Here is a 23,969-nt window from a genome sequence, read left to right as displayed (position 1 = left end):
CCAATATGAAAAAAAAACAACATGTAACTGATTTTCCAGGAATTGTATGAACCATTAGAGGTCTAATCAATGAGAAAGTATGGTCACACTGACTTGATTATCATATGGATGACATTCGTGCGTTCATGGATTTTCGTCCATTTCAAAAACAAATTACGACCATACTGTAACTCGTACAAAGAAGCTGAAAAATGAGCAGACATATGCCGTAAATTTCAAGATATTGCAAACGCATAATAATGTCATATATTAAATGCCTTTTGCCATGCGTATCAGTCCCATCAGCTGTATGTATGTCGAGCCCAGAGGGAAGTCGTCTTAAGTCATAGAAGAAGATGTGAAAGAGCAAAAATAAAGAACTTATTGTTTGGTATAACATGTTCTGTTTTATTCATTTGTTCAACCCTCCCGACCAGACTTCATAATAAGGCAACTTATATTTTGTCCAACTTTTTTTTCGAACGCTCCCATCGGTTTGGGTGCCCAGAGGATGTCATCCATATAGTCAAATCGGTATGGCCTTTCCTTCACTTGAAATAGGCACCCTTTTTAGAATCGATGACAATAATGCAATTGTACCAATCACAATTGTAATCTTAGACTTGAAGTTGAGTGGAGGTGCCAATGACACGACTAGTTCAGGCAGCATACGCAATTTGGATTGATAGTTTACATAGAATGGTACTTGACACTACAAGTTTCCACAGTTACCACGGACAACACCGTTGTGCTGGGTAACGCTGGATATAACACACAGTACTCCATACTGGTTGTGTTAGTTGATGAATGCTTGTCAAAACATGGTGGCAACGTGTTTTGACATGAAAGAAATGCGCTCCGACCAACCATGAAAGTTGTTCATCGCACCACTTTAATAATAAAGTAAAAAACATCTTGCCGAAGTGCTAAAGTAAAATAGTAAATAATGCCTTTATGTGTCTCCTCATAACTTGACTCATAATATTGTATTTACAAAATGGATTTCTAATCTTCCCCTTGCAAATGCTCGCCGGTCCTTAAGTTCTCACTTGGCGGGATGTGCTTTCGCTCCAAGTTCCGTGACGAAAACGTTGATATAGAGAAATTAAACTAAGATATTTAAGGAACGGTCATAGAAACGACATTTTTGCACAATGACTGCGTATTCAAGGTTTATTCAACAAGCAAACATGCAAGGCAAAGAAAGATGAAGTTGAGAAGATACACAATTTTCGGTCTATGCTTTATTTATGAGGACATTGCCTTTTCTATACTGAGGGGAAAGAAAGATATGGTAAAAATCAACTAAACGATTACTACGAATAGTCTGGTTTGTGAATTCTTATATCGTGACTTCACAACGATAATTACGACAGAAGTTTTAAATCATCACAGCATAATCATAGTTGTAAGGTATAACAACTGATAGATAATGATAACTTTCATCTATTGATAAACTAGGAGATAAAGAAAAGTCGGAACTTGATACGTCACGACTACGTTTGCTACTGAAAAAAGCAAAACCATGTGTCTAGATTACAAACATTTGTATCTGACGGTGCACACAGCTAAAGCTAAACAGCTATGAAAATGCCATTATGAGGCGAGGTCATTTACTCCAGGTCATCAGTGGGTAGAGCCATGTAGAGCTTCTTGTGGGCTACGCGCTTGCGCATGTAGGTGATGACGCCCACCAAAGTGATGACAATGCACAACAGCAGCCCGACAGCAATAACCAGTGACGTCATGACGCTGGGAGGAACGTGGGCTCCGCGATTCTCTTCAACTTCTTCGGCAAGATCTGTGTGAGGGGAAAACGTTTAGGCTGCTTTCTGTATACACTGTTTTGCATAGACCAATAAAAAATTCAATAGAATGGATTTTTTTTTAATATCCAGGATGTGTCTCGGAGCGTATTGTGGATAACGACCTGTCCTTGATACAACAAACACCCAAAGTCAATGGGTTCAAACCCTAGCCATAAACGCCAGTAGCAATATGTAAATATGTTATCATGTTATACTGTATGTGTGTGCATATGTGTCTAGAGAAAGTAAGGGGTGGTGTTGAGGATGACAAACATCACTAATATTTTCCGTGTTTGTATTTCATTATATGCATGCTTTTTACATGATGCAAATGTGCAATAAATGATCCCATAGAAACACCCTGACCCCTTCAACCAATTGCACGTGTCCGTAAGGTCACGTGTTTTAAGTAATTGGTCATTCAAAACAGATGAAGGCTGCAGTAAGAAACGCCGGAACGTTGGCGAACCTTTTACTTGAGTGCAGTTTCTGACATTTGTAATCAACGGTATTATTAGGACATTCTTGAAGATATCTTTCTAGGCACGCTATGTTTAAAGACATGCCTTTACAGTGTGTGTTTTGACCACCGTTAATATACATACCTATGTCACGAGGTGGCTTGTACCCTGGGTTCAGAATGGGGCCCTTGTACACGCTGTACCGAGGCTCGGCACCAACGGCGGTTCTCTTCTGTCGGGGTGAAGGCGGCACACAGCCCTGCGCGCACCGAGAACTCGGGTCTGTGGCGTTACACACCATCACCGTGCAGTGCAAGTACACCTGCAAGGAACGTACAATTATAATGCTGTCAAGTAACAGTTTTAACTGTAAAAAAGAGCTACAAACCGTCAAAGAATTGGCGGTTTGTAGCTTTTTTATTGCAGTGTCCTTTTCACTTTTCATGATACTCATATGTTGACTTTGTCATTTAACTAGATGGTTATATGCAGCTCAAACAAGTGAAAATGTGAATTTCTACCTCAGGATAGTCCTTGACGAAAGCGAAGGAGTTGATGCTGAAACGCTTCTGTTTCAGACTGCTTGAGAACAGTGACAGAAAGGTGGTGTCCACTGGGCATCTAGAGGAAACAAAGAAAAAGGACGTAATAATTCATATGAAGAAAGCTCCCGTAAGGGATGTCCCTCTAGCTCAACTGGTAGCAGCCTCACAGTAGAGCTCCTGGTCACAACTAGGTGGTTCTACATCATTCCTGTGTTTTTTTTTCATGATGCATATGTTTCACATTAAAATGTCATGCCTGTACATTCTCTGATATTATTCTCCCATATTTTCCGATGCCTACCCATCTTTCTTCCTCCCTGGACGGTCCCTTGCATTGTACTTTTGGCTAGTCCCGATGACCGTGATACGTACCACAAGACACTAACAAGTTGCCGTGAATGCTATTACCACATAGTATATGAGTGAAATACATAAATCTGGCAGACTGGCGAGGCTTCTAGCAATTCTTAGCTGGTTTACAGTTATGAATCATATTTTTGTTGCGATGCCTACCCATCACTGATGAACGTGTAAGACATGGGGTCCAGGATGTTCGATGACGGAGTCGCCATGCAGTTTTCTGCGAACAGCTGTAGATCCTGGTCGGGAGTCAGGACCTCGACCTGTACGTACAGCGGTTGGTTCAACTGCACCACGTACGGGAAAGTGTCTGCGGAAAAAAGACTGAGGGTTTTGGAACCGGTGATGCATGTAAACGAGCGTTGGTACTGGCAATTTCTTTCTTAGTTTCAAATTGCAGTTGAAGGTTTGATGGCGACTTTCCATGTCACACTGGACTGCGCCGAATGGCCAAAGGACATTGCGCCAACTTGCGACGCACGAATAAAATCCGTGAACAAAATGGTCACGCCCGGAATGTTTTATTCTCAGTTTGGGTCCCAAATCAGATACAAGATGCATGTATATCTTCATTAAATTAAACACCACGGTACGATGATTAACATTAATTAAAAAGAGAGTTTCAGTGATTGCGTTGCTGTACGCCAGTTTACGCCATTCGCGACCATTTGCAATTTTTAAGAATTATCTTTGATAAGAATCGCAATTTCAGGCGACAAGTTGGCGTCGCTTTGCTATTGTATTTCGCAATTTGGCACAATTTGACGCAGTGAGATAACTGCTTAAGACTTTGAAACGCACAGGCAATTTTTAAAAATATGTTGCAACATGGATATGTAAGTGAAAAAACCTAACATTACCTATTTGCAGCTGGAAGTTGGCTGACTGAAACAGCTGCATGTCGAAGTTGTACTTCCCATGAGCAGACCTGAAGAAGTAGATCTTCTCAATCTGTGGACTGAACATGGCGCTCACGGTATCCCGTGAGTCCATGCGGCATTCGAACGGCACCTCAAGTTCCCGGATGCGAGTGATGAAGGCGATGCCATCGTTGTCGTGGCTGAGGACCTTGTTGAAGTAGATGATCTCTGATTCCGTGTCCTGCGGTGATGATTTTAACAGAATCAGCACAAAAATTAAGTACGAAAAGCTATTTCAAGCTGTTTTAAATGCTGATTTTCACAAATACGACAAGGTCCAAAAGTATAAACAAACTGTGTTTCTTGTTTGGCTTCTGACGACATTTCTTCCTTAGGCTAATATTTCATAATCTCCGAGCTGTCTTCCCATATACTCGGACCCATGGTACTTCCTATTGCGCTGTGGGGAAAACTCTGGACACTTAAGGCCCACTCTCACTGGGCTGCGGCACTGCGGCGGCACTGCGGCGGCAGCTCATGACGGCACCGTCGAGAACTTTTCATTTGTACTCTCACTGACGTGCGGCGCATTTGCGTTTGAAGCCCATATGAGCAAGCTATTGACTGAACTTTGTTGCTCGACAATCGTACATGGTACAATGTATGGCAGTTAATCAACAATAATGCAAGGCTAACCTATCCTACAATCATGTAACATTTTATAGAATATATATACGTATAACCTTGAAATTAACATATCACTTTTTAGAGTTCAAGAGTTTTGACCGCACTACATTTTGTACTCGCGGATAAATACTGTGTTCTGCGACCTCAAACCGTACTCACCGTCTTGACAGTTCCACATCCTTCAAGTGGATCAGTCAGGATGAGGTGGGTAGCGTTTCCGGTCGCTTTGCACGATGGGTCTATGAGGTGCAGGTGCTCCTTGTCGAAGTCGGGAATGTGTGAGCGGTGGAACACAATCTGCATGTACTCTCCCGTACACTCCAACATGGCGAAGGCTTGAGGGAAAGAAAACATAAATGCCAACATTTTTTTACCTTCGACAGAAGGTTATGTTTTTTTATTAGTGTTTGGTTCGTGTCCGTGTGTGTCTTTGTGTCCGTCTGCCCGTCCGTCTGTAAACAAGATAACTAGAGAAGGCCTAATGTTAGGTTTATTGTCTTGAATATTTGATATGTGGGTAGGTCTTGATGAGACCTCGAAACAATTGAATTTTGGGCCCCCTAGCGCCTTGTTTTGGCATTTGATAATACCCTGTTAGAAGAAATCGAATGTAGCAGTGATGCCACGTACACCAAACCTACACCACTTCTACCTTATGATATGATATATCTTTCACTGAGAAATCACTGGGACCACAGCATGCCCAGGACCAAAGATACGAAGACCGGAAGTTCTGCTGCAGAACCAAGGTCAGTCACCAGGTGGCCCAAAATCGATCATGACCTTCTCGTCCACATCTCTTACCGACATACTAGTATACCAAGTATCATAGTAATCCATCGAGAGGTTCTTAAGATACTAGTATTGCGCCAGGTTTATACGCATGCACAAACTGACGCCTAAAACTATACCCCCCCCCATTTTCATGGAGCTTCTTCTTACCTTCTCCTGCTCCACCTACGACCGAAGGTAGTGTCGGTAGGGTAAAGATCGGTTTCCCCGTGTGTACCCCAGGCGCTACGGTTTCTGCCGCGGCTGAAGTTCCGTCATGAGCCGTCGAAGGTTGTGCGACCGCGGTGGTCACTACTGCAGTCGTCCCTCTTGCAGGAGTGGTCGCCTGAGCGGTAGTTACAGCTGAAACAAAATGAATAGTAAGAACTTCTCTCCGAAGTAACTTCTTACATGTGAAAGCAAGCTATCCTGCGATACACTTTATCTATACTTTTCCATCCATTTTTTAATGAAATATGGCATGAACTTTGCCACTTGCCAGGATAACTTGCTTGTCACATGTCTTATTTTTGTGGTGGGAAAACCGCAAAAACTTCCTGAAAGATAATGTGGCTTGACGGTTAGTGGTGCATGGTTGGAGAGGAGAGACGAAGAAGAAAAGGAAAAGGTTTTGGGTATAGACGAGGGCCTACGCCTGCGCCTGCGCATTGCCCTATCTTTTCGCGCGGTCGTGTGTCAAGTAAAACCTACCCCTTACCTTCTTTTCATTCTGCATGGTGGCACTTTGACCTCATTTGAATCGTGATGACGTAGAAAGAAATAAGATATTACCTTGTTTAAACAACCATGTTGTAAAATCAAATTTAAATAGTGTGAAGATAACCGGTTGGCTCGCCCCTAAGGTGTCGCCAAAAAAAGAAACAAAACTATGAAAATAGAGAACCCATACTTCCCTCTGGTTATCAAATCAGGCGATTGTTTTCTCGAAGAGTTTGATCCGCATGACCACTGACAGGGTGAGTGGCTGTCGGAGAAGCTAGGCAGTCAGAAATCGATACGTTCTTCCACCCTAGCATCTGCTTGGAGATAAGATCCACTGGTTGACTGGTCAGGTGCACCTGTACAGTTCTGAACTGACGAACATAAACAAGTCTTCAACAATGACCACATTACACACGTTTTGTAGCTATTTAAAGTAGAACAGACTTCGACCAAATAAATAAGGTTGTATTCAATTGCAGACACATTGTAAAATTAATAGACACCATAGTAGTTTACTTGGCAATCGAATAGTTCACTAATACATAATTATCAAGATAATGTAACCTATTAGTACTTTAACCGTATGACACAACCGATGCGTTTTATTTACAACTCAAAGTTTGCTATTTTCACACAGTCGTATTACTTCGCACATGTAAGTGTGGTTGATTTAAAACCACTTATTATCGGATTAGATAATCCTGACAAACCTTATTCCGTATCGGTAACACCAACCCGTCACCGCGGGCTCATATGGCGAACTGGTCCGTACATGTTGACCAACAACCCACATCGAGATCTGCACATAAAAGTTAAGTACATACTAGTATCTGTAAATGCATTTAAGTTCGCGTGGTTTTAATTTCTTGACAGGGAGAAAGTAGAGTGTTCGCGGTGGTTTTAAGTTCGTTTTTGAGACAATAGTATAGACAAGGGGTTAGGAGGGAAAACAAGTTCGCGGTGGTTTTAAGTTCGCGGCGAAGAGCTTACCGTGAAAACCACGAACATGAAACCACCGCGAACATTTCTGCATTAACAGTATTTGAGTATCCAAAATACGTATACAGTATACTAGTAAGCGATAATGGGCACAGCACGATAGTTAATGTGTACTGATTCGTTACTGTTAAAAGATTAAGCAGTAGCATTGTTCATACCATATATGTCAAGTTGTCAGTCGGCACAGAGGAGTAGAGAGTAATGGATCGAAACCTTTCTAGTCACTTAGAAACATCCTGTCAATTTTCCTATGGAGACAAGACGTTACATAAAATTATGAAATAATCTATTTTAACCTCCTTGGTTACATGTAAGGTAATATGACCTATTTACGTGCAAGAGTAGTTAACGTCCAGATTGGGTCATGTGCACATGTCGCGGTGTATTATGCTAAAGCCTGTTCTCATGAGAAACAAAGAACCTCATAAGTATGATCCTCAGCCATCTCTCTCTTTTATACAAAACATTTAAAAGGGTTTACGTCCAGCGACATAACAGGATAAACTCCTGAACCAGTAACAACAAGTTGCACGGAAGCGTCATGCATGACGCATTTCATATGTAATTCGACACCGCGTATTCCATCATATTTTTCTAACTTACACGATAGCTAGTATATCTTAAACGTAGCTGACGTCAAACCTTTCTTTGATATGCAGACTATCCATGGTGATTCGGGGTTTGAAACTCTTGCCAGTTTTAGGAAGGTTTGATACAACCTAGCGACCCCCGCTCAGATGATACATTTTTGTACGGCATAACATCATAGCCATGCGTTTATCACGTGAACGCCACGTGCTGCTGATTTCGGGGAAATTCACAATACAAAAATCGTTTTGTTCCATCGCGTCGGGCAAGCGGAAGGACAAACATAGTGACTTTACTGTCATTTGTCTGTAGACTACTTTCGACAGTTACTGTGCATTTTTTTGCGGTCTATGTTCTTCAAGCATAGCGCTAGAAGGGAAAATACGGAGGTGGACGATAAAGGGTAAGCCTAGCACAATTCTACACCATATACCCCAGTATAAATACATGCTCGCACGGCGTTAGACAGGCGGAGAAAAACTTACAGACCATGCATTTTCTTGTTAGAGGAGCTGATATTTCTACCCATGGGTTAAACATTTGGCTCTGTCCACGCGGTTTTAGAATAAATAACTTTTTGAATAAATCGGACGTAAACTGGTCATGTTACGTTAGCATACACTGAACTTCGCCCCGTTAAGCCCCCCACCCCCTCTTGCAAGATACAAGGCCCAGCCTACGTGCTAACGTGGTACTAGGTGCAGTTCGTTTTGTACCTTTAAACAGGTATCTCACTAGGCAGCGACTAGTAACACCGAAATGCGAAAGACATTCAGCGCCAAACAGCGCCAATATGTCGCCTGAAACTGTGATTTTTTAGAATTTCGACAAATTCGCAATTGCAAAATTTTTACAGGCTAAAAATAGGGCAAATGGGCGCAATACTACAAATATCCTTTTTCAATTAATTTTAATCATTGAACATTGGTTTTAAGTCAGTGGCAACACTGCGATCTCGAATAACGCTATCTTGTATCTGAATTTCAGGTGAAACTGAGAATGTGACGTTCCGGGCGCCGCCATTTTGTTTGTAGAGGTCACGTACTTTACTATGGTGTTGCATGTCACAGTGACCGCGAGACAAAAATTCGCAGTGTCGGCGCATTAATTTGGCGCAATTAGACGATGTACTGTCACTTCTATCGATCCCCACTTAGAATCTGAGCAGATGTAATTTTGGGATCTAGACAAATGAGGCATGGTGAAAAAACACATATGTACTAGAGCCAATCAGACAAATGGTGATATATTTGTCCTGCGTTTCAACTATATGGAGCTTGGACCGAAAAACTTAGTTATGTTTCCTACAATACGCACGTACGGTTTCGTTTCTTTTTCATTCAGAAAAAAAGAACGTACGGGAATATTCGCATGACTTATGAGGTTGGATACTAGTTAGAAATGTACAGTGATATGACATAATATGAAATGATAAGGTGCACACCAGATTAAGTGTATAGCGTAGACCACACACAATCTTAACACCAAAAGCCCTCCGAACACTCAATGTACAAAGCATATCAAGTCGCTATAACCGTTGTGTCTAATAGTCTTTGTGTCTTAGGCTACTGGTTTAATTTTGTCAATTTCCACGGTCATTTAATGTGGAGATATTATCATCGACACTAAACATCCTGGTACTTACAACTCTCAGTTGTACCGATCTGTCGATGTAGAAATGTGATTAGACTCTTACCTGTCCGTGACTTGTTAACGTTGTTTCATGTATGGTAGGCTCCTGTTGATTGCTGTTTGGTTCAAAACATTGCGCAGAATGTAGACAGTTGTACGCTGATCATGAGGCAAACTTTTACCTGAATGCGGAGATTGGACAGTGGTCCGCGCATCTAAGGGTGTCCAAAGCAACAGCATTTCTTAGTATACGCTCGTTCTGATAAGGAAACGTTTTCAGTGCCCCCTGAGGAACAAATACTTCAATCTCCATAGTTATGTTTGGTATACATGCCGGCTTTATCAAACGTTCGGACCGTCAGTTATTGACGTTAATTCCCGTGCAAATATTTGCTGCCGAACCCAACGGAAAAAGACCTTTGACCACTGATATAACAATCCACAAGTACACAATACTAGATGACCTGTCACGTACAATACAGTCTAATCTGTACTTGGTTCGTGAAAATGATAAATAAAAACTTTGGAAGTCCATCAGAACACATTATCCTGTACCTTGGCCGTTCCTCTTAGGCATAGACCTTTGACAAATCTTCTGTTAATGTAAGATCTGTCGGCTAAAACAATGGGTTTCCGCATTCCAGGTAAACTTTGTGAAGCCTGGGTACCATCCTCCGTAGTGACCGCTAGCTCAATCTTTTGATTGTTAACCATGGCAGCAAGCGAAAAGATAGAGCCAGCGGTTACGACGGCGGAAGGTAACATCACCCAGGCTAAACTGTGTGAGGTATATGGAACCAAGTGTTCAGATTGGTCAATAAAAAGTTCGGAAACTGTTCCAATCGTTGATTCAGAACTATTTATATTAGCAACCAATCGGACCACTCGGTTCCATGAGTTTCACATAGTTTGGATTATAAAAAAAGTTTTAAAACTGTTTCATTCAACGATTATGAATTGTGTACACCGATTTTTAGATCTCTGAGTGAACACAGCAGTATTTGTACAGTTATTGAAACAGATTTTACAAGTCTGAACAATATTCCTTACATGCAGAAGGTAAGAATAATACAAAGATATGTACCCCCATAGTGAAGAATTGGTATGTGCACTAAAGGCTTAAAATATTTCATGGAGGTACGAGGTCTTCGAACTCTTGTATCATATATGCTTTACTACACAACTGGTTACCTTTTGATAGTAATCTGATACTGTACATGTATGATATATTTATAGGGCATCAGCTAAGATCCCCGTCATTACACTTTCCGGTACACTTAGTAGCAGTACCACAGAAGACGTTTTAGTCCATACGAGCCATTCAAGGTCACCAGACTAGAACTGATGACTCTAAAAACATTATGATTTATCTAGTAACACACGTTACTAGATATAAAAAACAGACTCACTGATTGGTCTACTGGTACAGTCACGTGACTGGATTGTATTTTAGTCAAACAGCAGAACATAGCAAATAATGCATACATGTGATTCAATACGATATGAAATGAAACATAATATACATATTAAAAATATACTGAAGTGTGTGTGAGTGAGTGTGAGTGTGTATGCGTTTGTGTGTGCGTTTGTGTGTGTGTGTGTGCGTACGTGTTTGTTTGAACCTATATGTGTGTTTTATATGTGTTTGTGTGTGTGTTTGTGTGCGTGTGTGTGTCAACGAGAGTGTAATCGATATTTCTCTGGCTTACATGTATAGAGGTAAATCTATTACAGTACGCACCAGTTTTTTTTCAGTCAATTATCAACATTTTGCGAAGTTGCAACAATCTCAAAGTTTGATTGTGCATTTGAGCTTTGTTCCAACACAAAAAGACACCATGAATTTTCAGTCGATCTCGTCGGCCTTCATCACATGTCTGGTTCACAGCCCTGACTGTCGGGAAACCGGTAACGCCATGACGTCACATGTCTGGTTCACAGCCCTGACTGTCAGGAAACCGGTAACGCGATGACGTCAGGGCAGTGACCCAGACATCTGATGAAGGTCGACGAGATCGACTGAAAATTCGTGGTTAGTGTTTTCTTAGTGTTGGAACAACGCTCAAAATGCACAATTATGTATTCTACCAGTACAGATGAGCTCTCAAAGTTTCTTTAACCAATGAGTTGTTTATTAAATGAACTACTGATACTTTTACATGCTATCTTTAAAACAGTGTTTATATGTGCCACTACAGTGTCTATACATTTATATGTAGTTACAATCATAACGCACAAATCGGCAAAGTTCCTCGGTGCAAGAGCAAAGATTTGAAGAAAAATCTATTTATGATTCGGTTCTCCAGCAAGAGCAAAGCAACGAAAATAATCTTCCTGCACCTCCAAGTTTCTGCAACAAATGCGGTTTGCTTGGTAAATGTGGCGCTGCCTTTTAACCTCAGGAATGTTGGTAAGTAAGGACCTGCTTTCTAACACTGGTAAGTATGGAAGTTTTTACCACTGGGATGTTGGGTAAGTGTAGAACTGTATTTTCAACGCAAGGATGTTTGGTAACTGTGGAGATGGCTTTTTAATACTGGGATGTTGGGTAAGTGTGGAGCTGTATTGTTACACTGGGGTGTTGAGTAAGTGTGGAGCTGCATATTTCTTAACACTGGGGTGTTGAGTAAGCTAGTGTAAAGCTCCATCTCTAACACTGGAATGATGGGTAAGTGTGGAGCTACATCTTTAACACTGGGATGTTGGGAAAGTGTGGAGCTGCATTATTAACACTGTGGTGTTGGGTAAGTGTGGAGCTGCATTTTTAACACTGTGGTGTTGGGTAAGTGTGGAGCTCCATCTCTAACACTGGGGTGTTGGGTAAGCATGGAGCTGCGTTTTTAACACTGGGGTGTTGGGTAATGGGGAAGCTCCATCTCTAACACTATGATGTTGGGTAAGTGGGCTCATCATTAACACTGGTGTGTTGCGTAGGTGTGGAGCTGCGCTGGGGTGTTGGGTAAGTGTTGAGCTGCTAACGCTGGGGTGTTGGGTAAGCATGGAGCTGCATTTTTAACACTGGGATGTTGGGTAATGGGAAAGCTCCATCTCTAACACTATGATGTTGGGTAAGTGGGCTCATCATTAACACTGGTGTGTTGCGTAAGTGTGGAGCTGCGCTGGGGTGTTGGGTAAGTGTTGAGCTGCTAACGCTGGGGTGTTGGGTAAGAGGGAGATGCATTTTTAACACTGTGGTGTAGGGTAGTTGTGCCATTAAAACCCTTTGACAACCTGCATTTTCAATTCTGGCTACGAGTTAGTGTGGAAGTAAATTTCTGAACGCTACAATGTTGGGTATGATGAATCACTTCCTAAACACTTTTCCGGCGATGATCTGTCCTGTGCGTGGACTGCTGTATCCTTGACTTTGACTCAGCAGTTCGAAAGGTTTGTGACCTGTGAATCTGGTCCCGTCTACTCAAAACATCACCTTTGGATCCGGTGATGGGCACATTTGTGGCTGGTTGGTACGACACGTTTTGGTATGTTTTGCTGTTTGCTGTGTGTGCAGCCTGGTACCTTACGTTAGTGCTCTGTGTGGTCGCCATTGCAGGTTGAGCAGTGTGGCTATGATACAAAGTTCTTCCATGACCTCTACCTCGTGGTCTGCCATATTTACCAATCAAGGCTAGATCTCTGGCTCTGTACCTGCCTGCTACAGACACTCCATACGACCTTATGTGTGTCATCCTCTGATCATGACTGACAGGTATCTGTTGGTCTGCCCTGATTCGTTGGAGAGTTCCATACGGTCTAATGTGTCATCCTCTTAAACACAGGTATTTGTGGATCTGACCTGGTTCGCAGGAGTGTTCCATACGGTCTAATGTGTGTCATCCTCTGACGTACAGGCATCTGTGAGTCTGTTCTGATCCGTGGGAGTGTTCCATACGGTCTAACGTGTGTCATCCTCTGACGCACAGATGTCTGTGGGTCTGTCCTTATCCGTGGGAGTGTTCCATACGGTATAACGTGTGTCATCCTCTGGCGTACAGGTATCTGTGGGTCTGTCCTTATCCGTGGGAGTGTTCCATATGGTCGAACGTGTGTCACCCTCTGACGTACAGGCATCCGTGGGTCTATCCTTTTCCGTGGGAGTGTTCCATACGGTTTAACATGTGCCATCCTCTTGCACACCGGTATCTGTGGGTCTGTCGTTATACGTGGGAGTGTTCCATACGGTCTAACGTGTGTCATCCTCTGACGTACAGGTATCTGTGGGTATGTCTTGATCCGTGGGAGTGTTCCATATGGTCTAACGTGTGTCGTCTTCTGACGAACATGCATCTGTTGGTCTATCCTTATCCGTGGAAGTGTTCCATACGGTCTAATATGTGTCATCCTCTGGCGTACAGGTATCTGTGGGTCTGTCCTTATCCGTGGGAGTGTTCCATTCGGTCTAATGTTTGCCATCCTCTGACGTGAAGTTCGGTTACTGTTTGAGGTTGGTGCCATTCCAGGGGCTGTGCCATACGCTGGATGCCTGACGCCCAGCCTGGTTGATGAAGGAAGGGCCACCTCCTTTACAGCGGCGGAGAGGCGCACTGTGTAACTATTTTCATGGTTTCGACCAGATGCCGCGGGAAAGGACTGGGGACGAGTATTCTCGTGGTTGAAGCACTCATCTGGGATATTCCAGTAAGGATGATGTGGCCAAAGTCGTGTGTTGTAGTAGTCAGTGTAGTACTCATCTGATATTTCCCAATAAGGATGTTGTGCCCCCGGTCGTGTGTTGTAGTAGTTAAAGTGCTCGTCAGGAATTCCGCTGTATTGGAGCTCATCACCTGAAGATGACGTATTTTGTGTGGCCGTGCACGTGTCTGCAGTGTTTTGGCCGACGTTGACAACGGCACGCGTACGGCTGTTTGCTTCACTTATCATCCAGCGATTCAGAGAGACGAGGGCCAGCGGAGGCTCCACTGAACCAGCAGCAGCATGTGCGGCTAGGTGACCCCGTGAACAACACCGTTGCCTCCTAACGATGCATGTTACAAGCACTGCTACCATGACAACCCCTACTACAGCAAACATTGTGATGATCCCCACATGTAACGATCTCTCCTTTCCCGGTTGTGCCATCACAGTTCGAGTTGTGGTCGCTTTGTTCTCATCTAGGATGGCCTTGGTTCTGTAGGACTGTTGTGCTCTTGTTGTGTGTGTCATTGCTCTTGTTGTGTGTGTCATTGCTCTTGTTGTGTGTGTCATTGCTCTTGCTGTGTGTGTCACCCTCCCCTTTTCTTCACACACGGGGCCACCAGGAGTGCTGGACATGGGCGCGGTGAAAACATGTCGACAGGACTTGCCCCGAGCTTTGTAAAAACACGTCACATTCTTTATTTCTTCAAAGGCGCTAATGCTGCTCCTGTTGTGGCTCTCAACAGCAGATTCGTCATTGTCAACACTAGAGGTGACATCAGATATGACCACAGCAACACTAGTATGAGGCTTGTCATACTTGCCTACAACCATGGGAACTATCTGCAGTGTAGAATGTCCCGTAATTGCTATGTTAACGCTGCCAGGGTCTTCCCAAGCATGTTTGCACAAGTTTGTGACGTTGGTATCAAGTGGTGTTTCTTCTTCTGTATTAACAGATATCATTACAAATGGCAGTTCATACTTTCTTGTTGCAGTCTCCCACCTGTTAAATGACTGGCATTGATTGTTTAGATCTACCTCGAGCCGAGCTAGCTGTGCGAAGGCGTCGCTATGTATGTTGACGTGATATCGCTTCAGGTCACTTTTGGCAAGACAGAATAGTGTTTCGTCGACCATTATCGCGATGTTATGGCCGTGGTAGGGACCGAAGTAACGGTAACCAAGATGCCATTTCATCACCGAAGCAGAATAATCGAGCGGAAGCAATCTGTTTCTACCAAGTTCAAGGTGTCTTACCTTCCTTAGCTTCTTCACGGTTTCCCTGGACAGACATGCCAACACATTCCTGCTGATGTCTAGGTTCACCAGCTTTGACAATGACTCGAAAGCCTTAGGATGAATATGTTTGATTGAGTTCGATTTCAACGATAGATGGGCTAAACTGTTTAATCCATGGAACCAAGATGGTTGGACAATTTGTAAGGAGTTACTGTCAAGCAGCAATATTTGTAGAGACGAAAGGTTTTGGAAGCATTTTGAATCGATGTTATTTATGTAGTTGTGTGAAAGGGACAGGGTTAGTAACCTTTCTGGGGACATCAAACCATCAAACCAGCGTCGCTTCACGTGAGTCAAGTTGTTGTAGTCGAGGTATAGGTGATACAGTCGAGGAAACGCAGCCAAAGTGTCCTGTTCTAAATCTGTGATTCCACATTCTAGAAGGGCAAGTTCAGAGATTAGGTTGTACCCATCTGGTCGCAGTTTTAGTAACCCAAAAGAGAACCCTCTAACCCCTACACGTAATAAGTTGGGGAGGCATGTTGAAGCTGGTTTAGAGGAGTTTGCATGTTGTTGTTGTTGTTGTTGCTGTTGTTGTTGCGAGGTGCATAAGATACAAGCTACATGAAGGGACCGCTGAGGTCCAGGGGGTACTCTATAGGGAACGCAAAATGACCATGGCTGTGCCTTCTTACACCCAGGAAAACACGCCGTGTCTAAACCTATGCATCCTACCACTAAGATTGCTTGTATTATTATTCCCTTGAACATCCGGGAAATAAGATAAATACTTGGAATGAAGTCAAAGCTTCTTTGTATACAGTCTTAATTGGCGGCTTTCTTAGTCTCGTCAGCCCACTGCTGCAGGCTTCTTAGGCTGTGGAAGAGAGTGACCAGTTGGCTGCACCACCTAAGATACAAGTACATTCATTTAGACAAAAGTACAGCCCAGACAGCCACGTGGACATGTGTGGGGTGTGTAATTGTAAGGGGAGGGTGTTTGCATGAGGGGTTTACGGAAAAAGCTAGGCTGTCTACCTGAGCTGTCTACCCTGGACTGTCTACCCTTTTTGGGCCACAAGGTTGTCTACCCTTTTTGGGCCGTTTGTCATCTAATGGAATTTTCTTGGGTCATTGGCAATCCTAGCTGTGGGTGGGCTGGATAGAAAACAAATCGACAACAAATACCTAATCATACTGTTGGGGGATAAGGGTCACTATGAGCAACTCAACCAAGACTGGAAGAAAATCTGTAGACAGCCCAGCTTTTTCTGTAAACCCTTCGTATGTGACATTACAGACATCATGTTGGTTGTTTGATCCTCGGAAAATGGTACACATGATATGCATGTATATAATGTCATAACTATTATTACTGTGATCCATTGATTAAATGGAAGCGTCCACCTAATTTAGATAAACCACCGTGTACCGGGGTATAGGAAAATATTTCTTACAATTTTTTTCTGAATATATATGTAGAGACATATAGATGGACGCATTTCAAATCTCGTGCGCCATTTTTGAATTTGGTCACGCGAGAGCACAGTCTGACGAGAGCGTGCGAGATCAAGTAACGTACAGGGTATCAATAATTCCTGTGTTTAGAATATACATTGTTACATAATTATGTCGAGTTTGAATGAGCCACTTAAGAGTCCATTAGAAGTCACCAAGAGCGTTTTAAAATGATACTTGTAATTAGTTTGAATTATTTTGAATAAAAGAAAATTTAAGTCACAATAGTTCTACATTTTTCCAAAAAAATTGAACATGAAAGTTTGAATTTATTTGAATCCAATTAGATATTTCGGAAACTTGTTTTAATTGACTGCCCAAAAATCTCTTTATTTAGAATAATTTGCAAATATCTAGTATGTGATTCTTCCACTCTTGTAAATGTTTACAAATATCTACAACATTTTAAAAAGTAGATTTGGGTAATTGCCCCCATAAGTATGCTGATCCATCCCTATTGTCTGCCTTTGTATATTTTTAGATTTCACGGCAGGATTCTGGTGGGTCCTTTGTAGTGAGATATCTATGCATGAGATTTCTTCACAGCCCACTGACCCATTTACAGAATGTAGATTATTATGGTTAAAAATCGTAGAAAATGGTAGAATGCTGTTACCATTATCTAGAAATTAATAGAGATGTCATATCACACATCATTGATATTTCCAAATGACATTTAAGTGATATTTGAAATTACCAAACCTGAGTTGTCTTAGTTCTAATTGTGTAAATTCTGAATAGAATCATGTTTTATGAAAATATTGTTGTTTCCTTTAATCTAACACGATACTATACAAAAATAGTTTTTCCTATGGCAGATTGCGATCACAATTTGTACCACTAAGATTACGGATTGTTTTAGTATACAATGTAGATGCCAATTTCCATCAAATGAAAATAGACTTTTGTCATAGGACAGATCGTAATCGCAATCTGTACAAGAAGAATCGCGAATTGTCCTAGGACAGATCTCAATTCCAATCTGTCCTAGTAGAGATTCCGATTCCAATCTGTTCTATGAAAGTCCGCGATTGTCCCAAACCCTAGTCTCCACGAGGAAATATCTTACCGGCTTGTGCAACCACAGCCAAGGCCCACATAAATCTGTTGTTCCGTACAGCCCCGGCTAAGGCCCACCGTAGTCTGTTGTCCCGTACAGCCCAACCTAAGGCCCACCATAGTCTGCTGTCCCGTACAGCGCCGGCTAAGGCCCACAGTACTCCGGATCTTGCCCACCGTCGGTGGCAGTTCGCTTCTGTTCGAAGCCAGGTGGGCGACTGACCACCAAGTTACCACCCCCGCTGAAAATATAGCGCTGTAATAAAAACTAGCGTTTTTTTTCATTCGTCCAGACAGTTGATTAATTACCTCCATGAAATATCCTGGAGGTGATATTTTCATCAGCGTTGGCGTGTGTATCTGTTAGTGAACATGATAAATTGAGAACGGCTGGATGGATTGGTTTCATATTTGGCATGATGGTAGTTTACAGTACCAGGGGCAAACGCTGTGGAATAAACTCTCTGCTGAACAAAGACAAAGTTAACGGCTTTTAAAAACGGATTATAATAGGACATTTCTACTGTTAGTTGACCTGAATTGCTAGTTTTACCTATGTAATGTGTGTGTGTTCTACTTAATGAGTGTTGCATGTTTCCAGGGACACCTGAAAAACAGGCCACAGGCCTGAGTGTGATTTCTCCCTGGTGAAATGAATAGATAAAATGAGATTGTGACAAAAAGTGGAAATGATTACATTTTGGACCCCCTAGTGGCTTCCCTAGGTACTGCAGAGGAACTTCCGTTTTTGATATCTTTTGTTCTGGACATGTTATGGTCACGATTTTTGGGTGGTAGATAGCTCTTGTGCTCGGAACGAGATGACATAAATTTGGGCACCCTTGAGGTTATTTCTCGATTTTGTCAATAATTTCCGAAGAGAATAACTCAAGAAAGGAATAACGGATTTTCATGACTTTTGGTATGTTGGTAGCTAAGACAATTACGAACAAAGTGAAATACAAATTATGCAAAATAGGACATTTGTATAACTAATGAGAAACTTCTTTCATAGCAGTGTTTCAATGTATCCCTTATCCCGGACATGCTGTGGTGGCAGATAGCTTTTGACGTCAGGTCAAAGTGGGGTCAAGTCTGGGCCCCTAACATTTAATGTTGGGACTGCAAGGGCGTTTTCATCAAAATAGGATAACTGAATAAAGAAAAGACGGATTTACATAACTTTAGGCATGCAGGTAGCTTAGGTAGAGATGTACACAATAAGATGCATATTATGAAAATAATGACCTAATTTGCATAATTAAGTAGGAACTTCCATAACTCCACTGTTTTCCATGACTGGAATTCAATCAATGTAACACATGTAAGTCATGGCAGGCGGAACATAAACAGATACCTAACATGCAAATGAGGAACAATAATGACGATATTCTGAAAACTGGTTGTACATGTCACTCACATTAAGATTTGTTCACAAGAATATTTTTAGTTTTGGGGCCAAAATCCTAAATAGTGCATCTTTAAAGGCAGGAATACTAAGGTAGTTACCGGCGGGAGGGAGTGGGGTCTGTCCCCGCCCACCTTTTCCTTATCCGGTAGGGGGAGGTGCACCTCAACGGGAATAGCTTGGGAAACGACCAGAAGTCTATGCAAATTGTAGACGTTCAACATTAACATTGATCCGTCGTAAACAATTGCACATAAAAAAACACGCGATACATGACTTTAATGGCCTGTACCTTCCAGCTGAATGGCCTAATTTGCATATATATATATATTATCTAAATGCGGAAGTTATTAGCATAATTTGTGAAGAAATGTTAAAATGTTAATGTCGGAAACAAGTTTTTAGAACCTCTTACGAGGCCTACACCACCTCTTCATGATTCCAAGAATTATATCTACCATTAAAGGCAACCTAAGCAATATTAGGGCGTTGAAATTCGTATTTTCAAAATTATTTTTTTTAGTGATTTCTATCCATAGAAAGTTTGCATAACACTATCCAATTGCATATCGACCATCATGGAGCGAAGATTCGATGTCGTTGTGTGGTGGGAACTCATTGAAAATCTGAGCACTTAGAGGCCAGCCATCATTTAAAATTTTCCGAACATGCATATACGCGATTGTGACCGATAAGTCCCAAACGCTTCCGGAGAAATGATCACGTGGTCATACTCAATGTGCTCGGGCATTGTGACGTCACGCGGCCGAAAATTGTCGACACAGAAAACGGTTATGGCTGGATTGTGGGCTGATTATTGGGTGGTACAGACGAAGCCACTTAATTGCACCTCGGATAAACGCACCTTCCATTTAATTGCACCGAATCCCAAAATCCCAAACCGATTCCCATTCACTGCATTGTTAGTGACTCCGCATATCTGCACCGCGCATGGTCACCAATGCCGGATAACTGCACCATTTTTTTTCAAAAATCCTCGACAAGTTAACTGAAAAGGTGCGCTAAAATCGGCAAACGCGGTACAAATGAGCCGATACCTGCCGGTGTAAAGGCGCAATACCGCCAATATGTTTAAAACTGTTTTGAGTAACAAAAGAAGGCGGTCTCCATTGACAGTTACGTTGATAGGAATCGTATGGGTAGTCCCGGGCGGGTCACCCATAATCAGTAACCAAGTTTTAGTTTAAATTCCTAGTTTCATGGCGGTACATGATTTACGTAAATCGACAACTGCACCCTACGTAATGTAACACAAAAACTGTTATCCCATGAGTGGCATGTTTCAGAATGCCTCCCCTGTAACATTACGTGTGTTGTAATGCGGTAGATCGCATGGAAAAATGAAAGAATGCAAAATCTTTTAAAACAGGTTCGTAGTCATTTCCTTATTTTCAGCAAAGGGTCGATAAATAAAGTTAATAACTGAATAATGTCGTCTGTTTCCTTTGTGCTAGTGTTTCTGACTAACAATACACCCCCTTGCCCATGGTGGTGCGGTCCAGCTGGGCATTTCGCATAATTGCACCAGCCGGATAATTGCACCAAAAACGCTGACAAATGGGTGGTGCAGTTAAGCGGATTCTACTGTACCAATAGATAAAATGCTCCTTTAGCAGCTTGTTTCTGTGCTCTTTTTAAATGCCCAAAGTATGAAATAATGATGAAAATGTGCTAATATGGGGAAGTAAATGTCAATTTCATATAGATTGCTTTATCCAGAATATTTCCAGTTTTACCCCCTGAAATCGCTTAGGGCACCTTTAAAGAATCACGAGATATAAAAACCGCAAGTCCAGCTGCAGTACCAAGGGAAGTTACCAGGGGATCCATGGTCCAATTATTTCTTCATTTTGCCAACACCCTCCAACATACCAAATATAGTTAATATTAATCCATAACTCATCGAGTTATGCCGTTCTCAGCAAACAAACAAACAAACAAACAAACAAACAAACAAACAAAATAAAAAACAGATGCATAGACACACGTACAGACACACAGACTCGAGAACATAACTGTCAAGGCGAAGGTAATAAACAACACTGACCGCGGTACCATTTACCATGTGTTATTTTCTGAAAAACAAAAGGCGAGAACACCAACTTCGTATCCTACATCATCTAGACACTATTTTCATTGGCTCCTACAGTAGCGTCTAGAAGGAGGCTGGGTCTTTCCGAGTCTTGGCCAAGATAAACTTCTTGTCTCCCTGAGTATCAACACTTTGGCGTTATTTGAGTCACATGTGGGATTCCTGACCGTCAACTTCAACCTGAGAGATCCCCTTACCGAGGATTCACACGTCATCAATCAATCAATCAATCAAATATCGTGATATCTCTCCAAAAACAACAGAGCGTCCTAACCCTGGGCCACATCAATTGTTCCAAGTTATTTCCCCAAACGGCTTCTTGACACTCTGCCTGTATAACCCGAATGCCCCTCAGATAACGAAATTTATATGTTTGCTAAAGTTGTCACGTAGGTGACCAGAAGTCATAGGCTTCAGTACCGAAACCATTTTTTTAAAGACAGCAAGTCACCCTCATAAAAGCGCCCCCTTGAGGTTGTCCTTCGTATGTGCAGAATGAACAGATTGCCCCAGTATCAAAGTCACTATTTTCCTGCCAACCGATCATTTGTGCCGTACAATAGCGAAGTTGCATCTTCCATACAGCTGTACAGAAAATCTCCATAAGCCACGCTTACAACAGCGCCCCCTTGAGACCGTCCTTCTTAGGTGCAGCATACAAACTTTCCCCCGTGTCAGTGATCATGAGATCGCGGCTGTGTTGCGAAAGAGAGCACATCATGCTAGCTCAAACTTAAAACTCTTATACATACTTGTCTTACAAAGTGTGAGAGTCACTGCTATCCTAATACGAGAAAAACAAAACTTTTGGGATCACGATTTCTGTGACCTATATACATGTACCTATAGAATATACTGTTGAACTTTTCGCGGTGATTTAATGTTCGCGGTTTTCGCGGTCATTGTAACTTCACTGCGAACGTAAAACCACCACGAAAATGCTTGTTCCATCTGCCCGCCGCCCCTTTGCCTTAACCTCGAACTCAAAACCGCCGCGAACACTCCATTTTCTCTCTACGCGAAATCAAATCCTCGCTTACTTAACGACATTTTACTCCATGTCACTGAGTTCAACAGTTCACCGTCGTTCGCTAATGCTTTGGTCCCAATTGCGTAGTCCCGGCCGGGCCCCGAAGCCAGAAATTTGTCCTGCGTTGAATTCAAATCCGAGTTAAAGCCACCGCGGGGCCCGACCGAGCCCCAAAATAGCCCGATAGTCGCAAGGGTTACGCCCGAAAGTGCCAAAAACAGCCAGTGAACGGCGGGGTCCCTTTTTCCAATAGTGACCGAAGCATAACCCAAGCACCCTTAAGCTTCCGCGTGATAATCCCCAATTAGTTCAATCACCGACTAAAGTCATGTTTACACCGTAAGTAAGATATCTATAATAGACATATACGGCTCCACCAAGCGGTGTGGACAGCGTCCCCTCCACCTCGCACATTGTCCTCGTTTTTCAGCAATAGTTGTGCTGCAACCTAACTCCTCCAGCACGTCAGTAACAGGTGGGTGACTTCAGGCCCGTACACGGTGTAGTCTTGTGGGAATTGTCTATCTCCGCTGATTTTAGTCTCAAGTAAACAGCTGGCATAATGCACAAGACGTTTGCCTATTTCTTTCTCTTACTTTGTCAATTTTTCCTCCTTTAACTTTTTAGATGTCATTTGAGGACTTGCGCTGGTTTTGTCAGGGAATGTCGGGGTGTACCTACTGCCTATATTAATCCATTACCGGAACGGTATTTAGGGGGGGGGGGGGGGTCATCCTTGCACGTATATCAAGTCCGTATGAGTTACGTATTGGAATTTTTTGGCTTAGTTAAACTTTGCAGGGAAGAAGGTGTACGTACCTTTGAGCCACCGTTGTGCAGCCTGGTTGTCGAACCGAAAAACGGCTTCTTTGGCCGCAAATTCTGCATAAGCGAAACAAAATATTTCGGTACGGAACTCATACAGACTTGATATACGCATAAGTGTGAGCCCGCCCTTAATTATTGGATGTTGTAAGATTTTAAGGACAGTGTTTCGATTTGTCTGTTTGTGGACGAGCGAAGTTCATAGTTGTACATACGCACAATTAACTAGGTTTAGTAAATTCCAGAAGAAAACAATGTAGCGTATACGACTGAGATTTGAGATGATACGTGCTGGTGAAATCGCAAATCTATATGATTCATACTAAGTTCAAATGCATGCGCTACTTTCACCATAGTTTACCAGCAAACCGGATACTGATTCTAGTATTGACAAAGACTCAAAATGTTTAGATCAATACGTCAAGTGGGATTTCAAGTAAAAAAACAAGGCCATGTCACTTATTGCTACGTAAGACTCTATCGAAGTATCCCTTATCTTAATCAAGGCCTGCTAATTAAAATCCCGTGCTGAACAGATGCTCAAAGTTGTTTTCTGATCGAAATCTTTTACTAATTAGTCGTGTAACAACTTCTGTTGGACAGACTGTATATACAACAGATGCAGGGGGCCCCTGGGTTAGCCTCCACCAGGCCTTCCCACGGGGGGTAAGGGATAGTAGAATTCGGCAAAAAGGGAATAATTGGCTAGGAAAGTCAGTCCACGGT

At 42.4% G+C, this 23,969-nt stretch overlaps 1 protein-coding gene across 5 annotated transcripts; it reads right to left on the bottom strand.

Annotated features, from left to right (window-relative positions):
- Positions 1 to 1,134: 1,134 nt before the first annotated feature.
- On the bottom strand, positions 1,135 to 9,754 carry LOC136428541 (CUB and zona pellucida-like domain-containing protein 1). Of its 5 annotated transcripts, none has more exons than XM_066418137.1 (10): positions 9,478 to 9,754; positions 7,352 to 7,441; positions 6,905 to 6,993; positions 5,643 to 6,565; positions 4,860 to 5,035; positions 4,014 to 4,254; positions 3,307 to 3,463; positions 2,770 to 2,869; positions 2,393 to 2,570; positions 1,135 to 1,780 (listed from the first exon to the last, which is right to left on the bottom strand). In XM_066418137.1, exons 5-10 carry the CDS (start codon positions 5,025 to 5,027, stop codon positions 1,593 to 1,595), a joined length of 1,032 nt encoding a protein of 343 aa, XP_066274234.1. In that variant the 5' UTR covers positions 5,028 to 5,035; positions 5,643 to 6,565; positions 6,905 to 6,993; positions 7,352 to 7,441; positions 9,478 to 9,754; the 3' UTR covers positions 1,135 to 1,592. The 5 variants fall into 5 exon arrangements, with proteins under 5 accessions (XP_066274234.1, XP_066274235.1, XP_066274237.1 ...); XM_066418138.1 differs by having other exon boundaries at positions 5,643 to 6,560; XM_066418140.1 differs by lacking the exon at positions 7,352 to 7,441.
- Between the last annotated feature and the right edge of the window lie 14,215 nt (positions 9,755 to 23,969).

Source organism: Branchiostoma lanceolatum, chromosome 2, assembly GCF_035083965.1.
Source record: "Branchiostoma lanceolatum isolate klBraLanc5 chromosome 2, klBraLanc5.hap2, whole genome shotgun sequence".
Taxonomy (NCBI): domain Eukaryota; kingdom Metazoa; phylum Chordata; class Leptocardii; order Amphioxiformes; family Branchiostomatidae; genus Branchiostoma; species Branchiostoma lanceolatum.
This window is presented reverse-complemented; position numbering and strand designations above follow the sequence as displayed.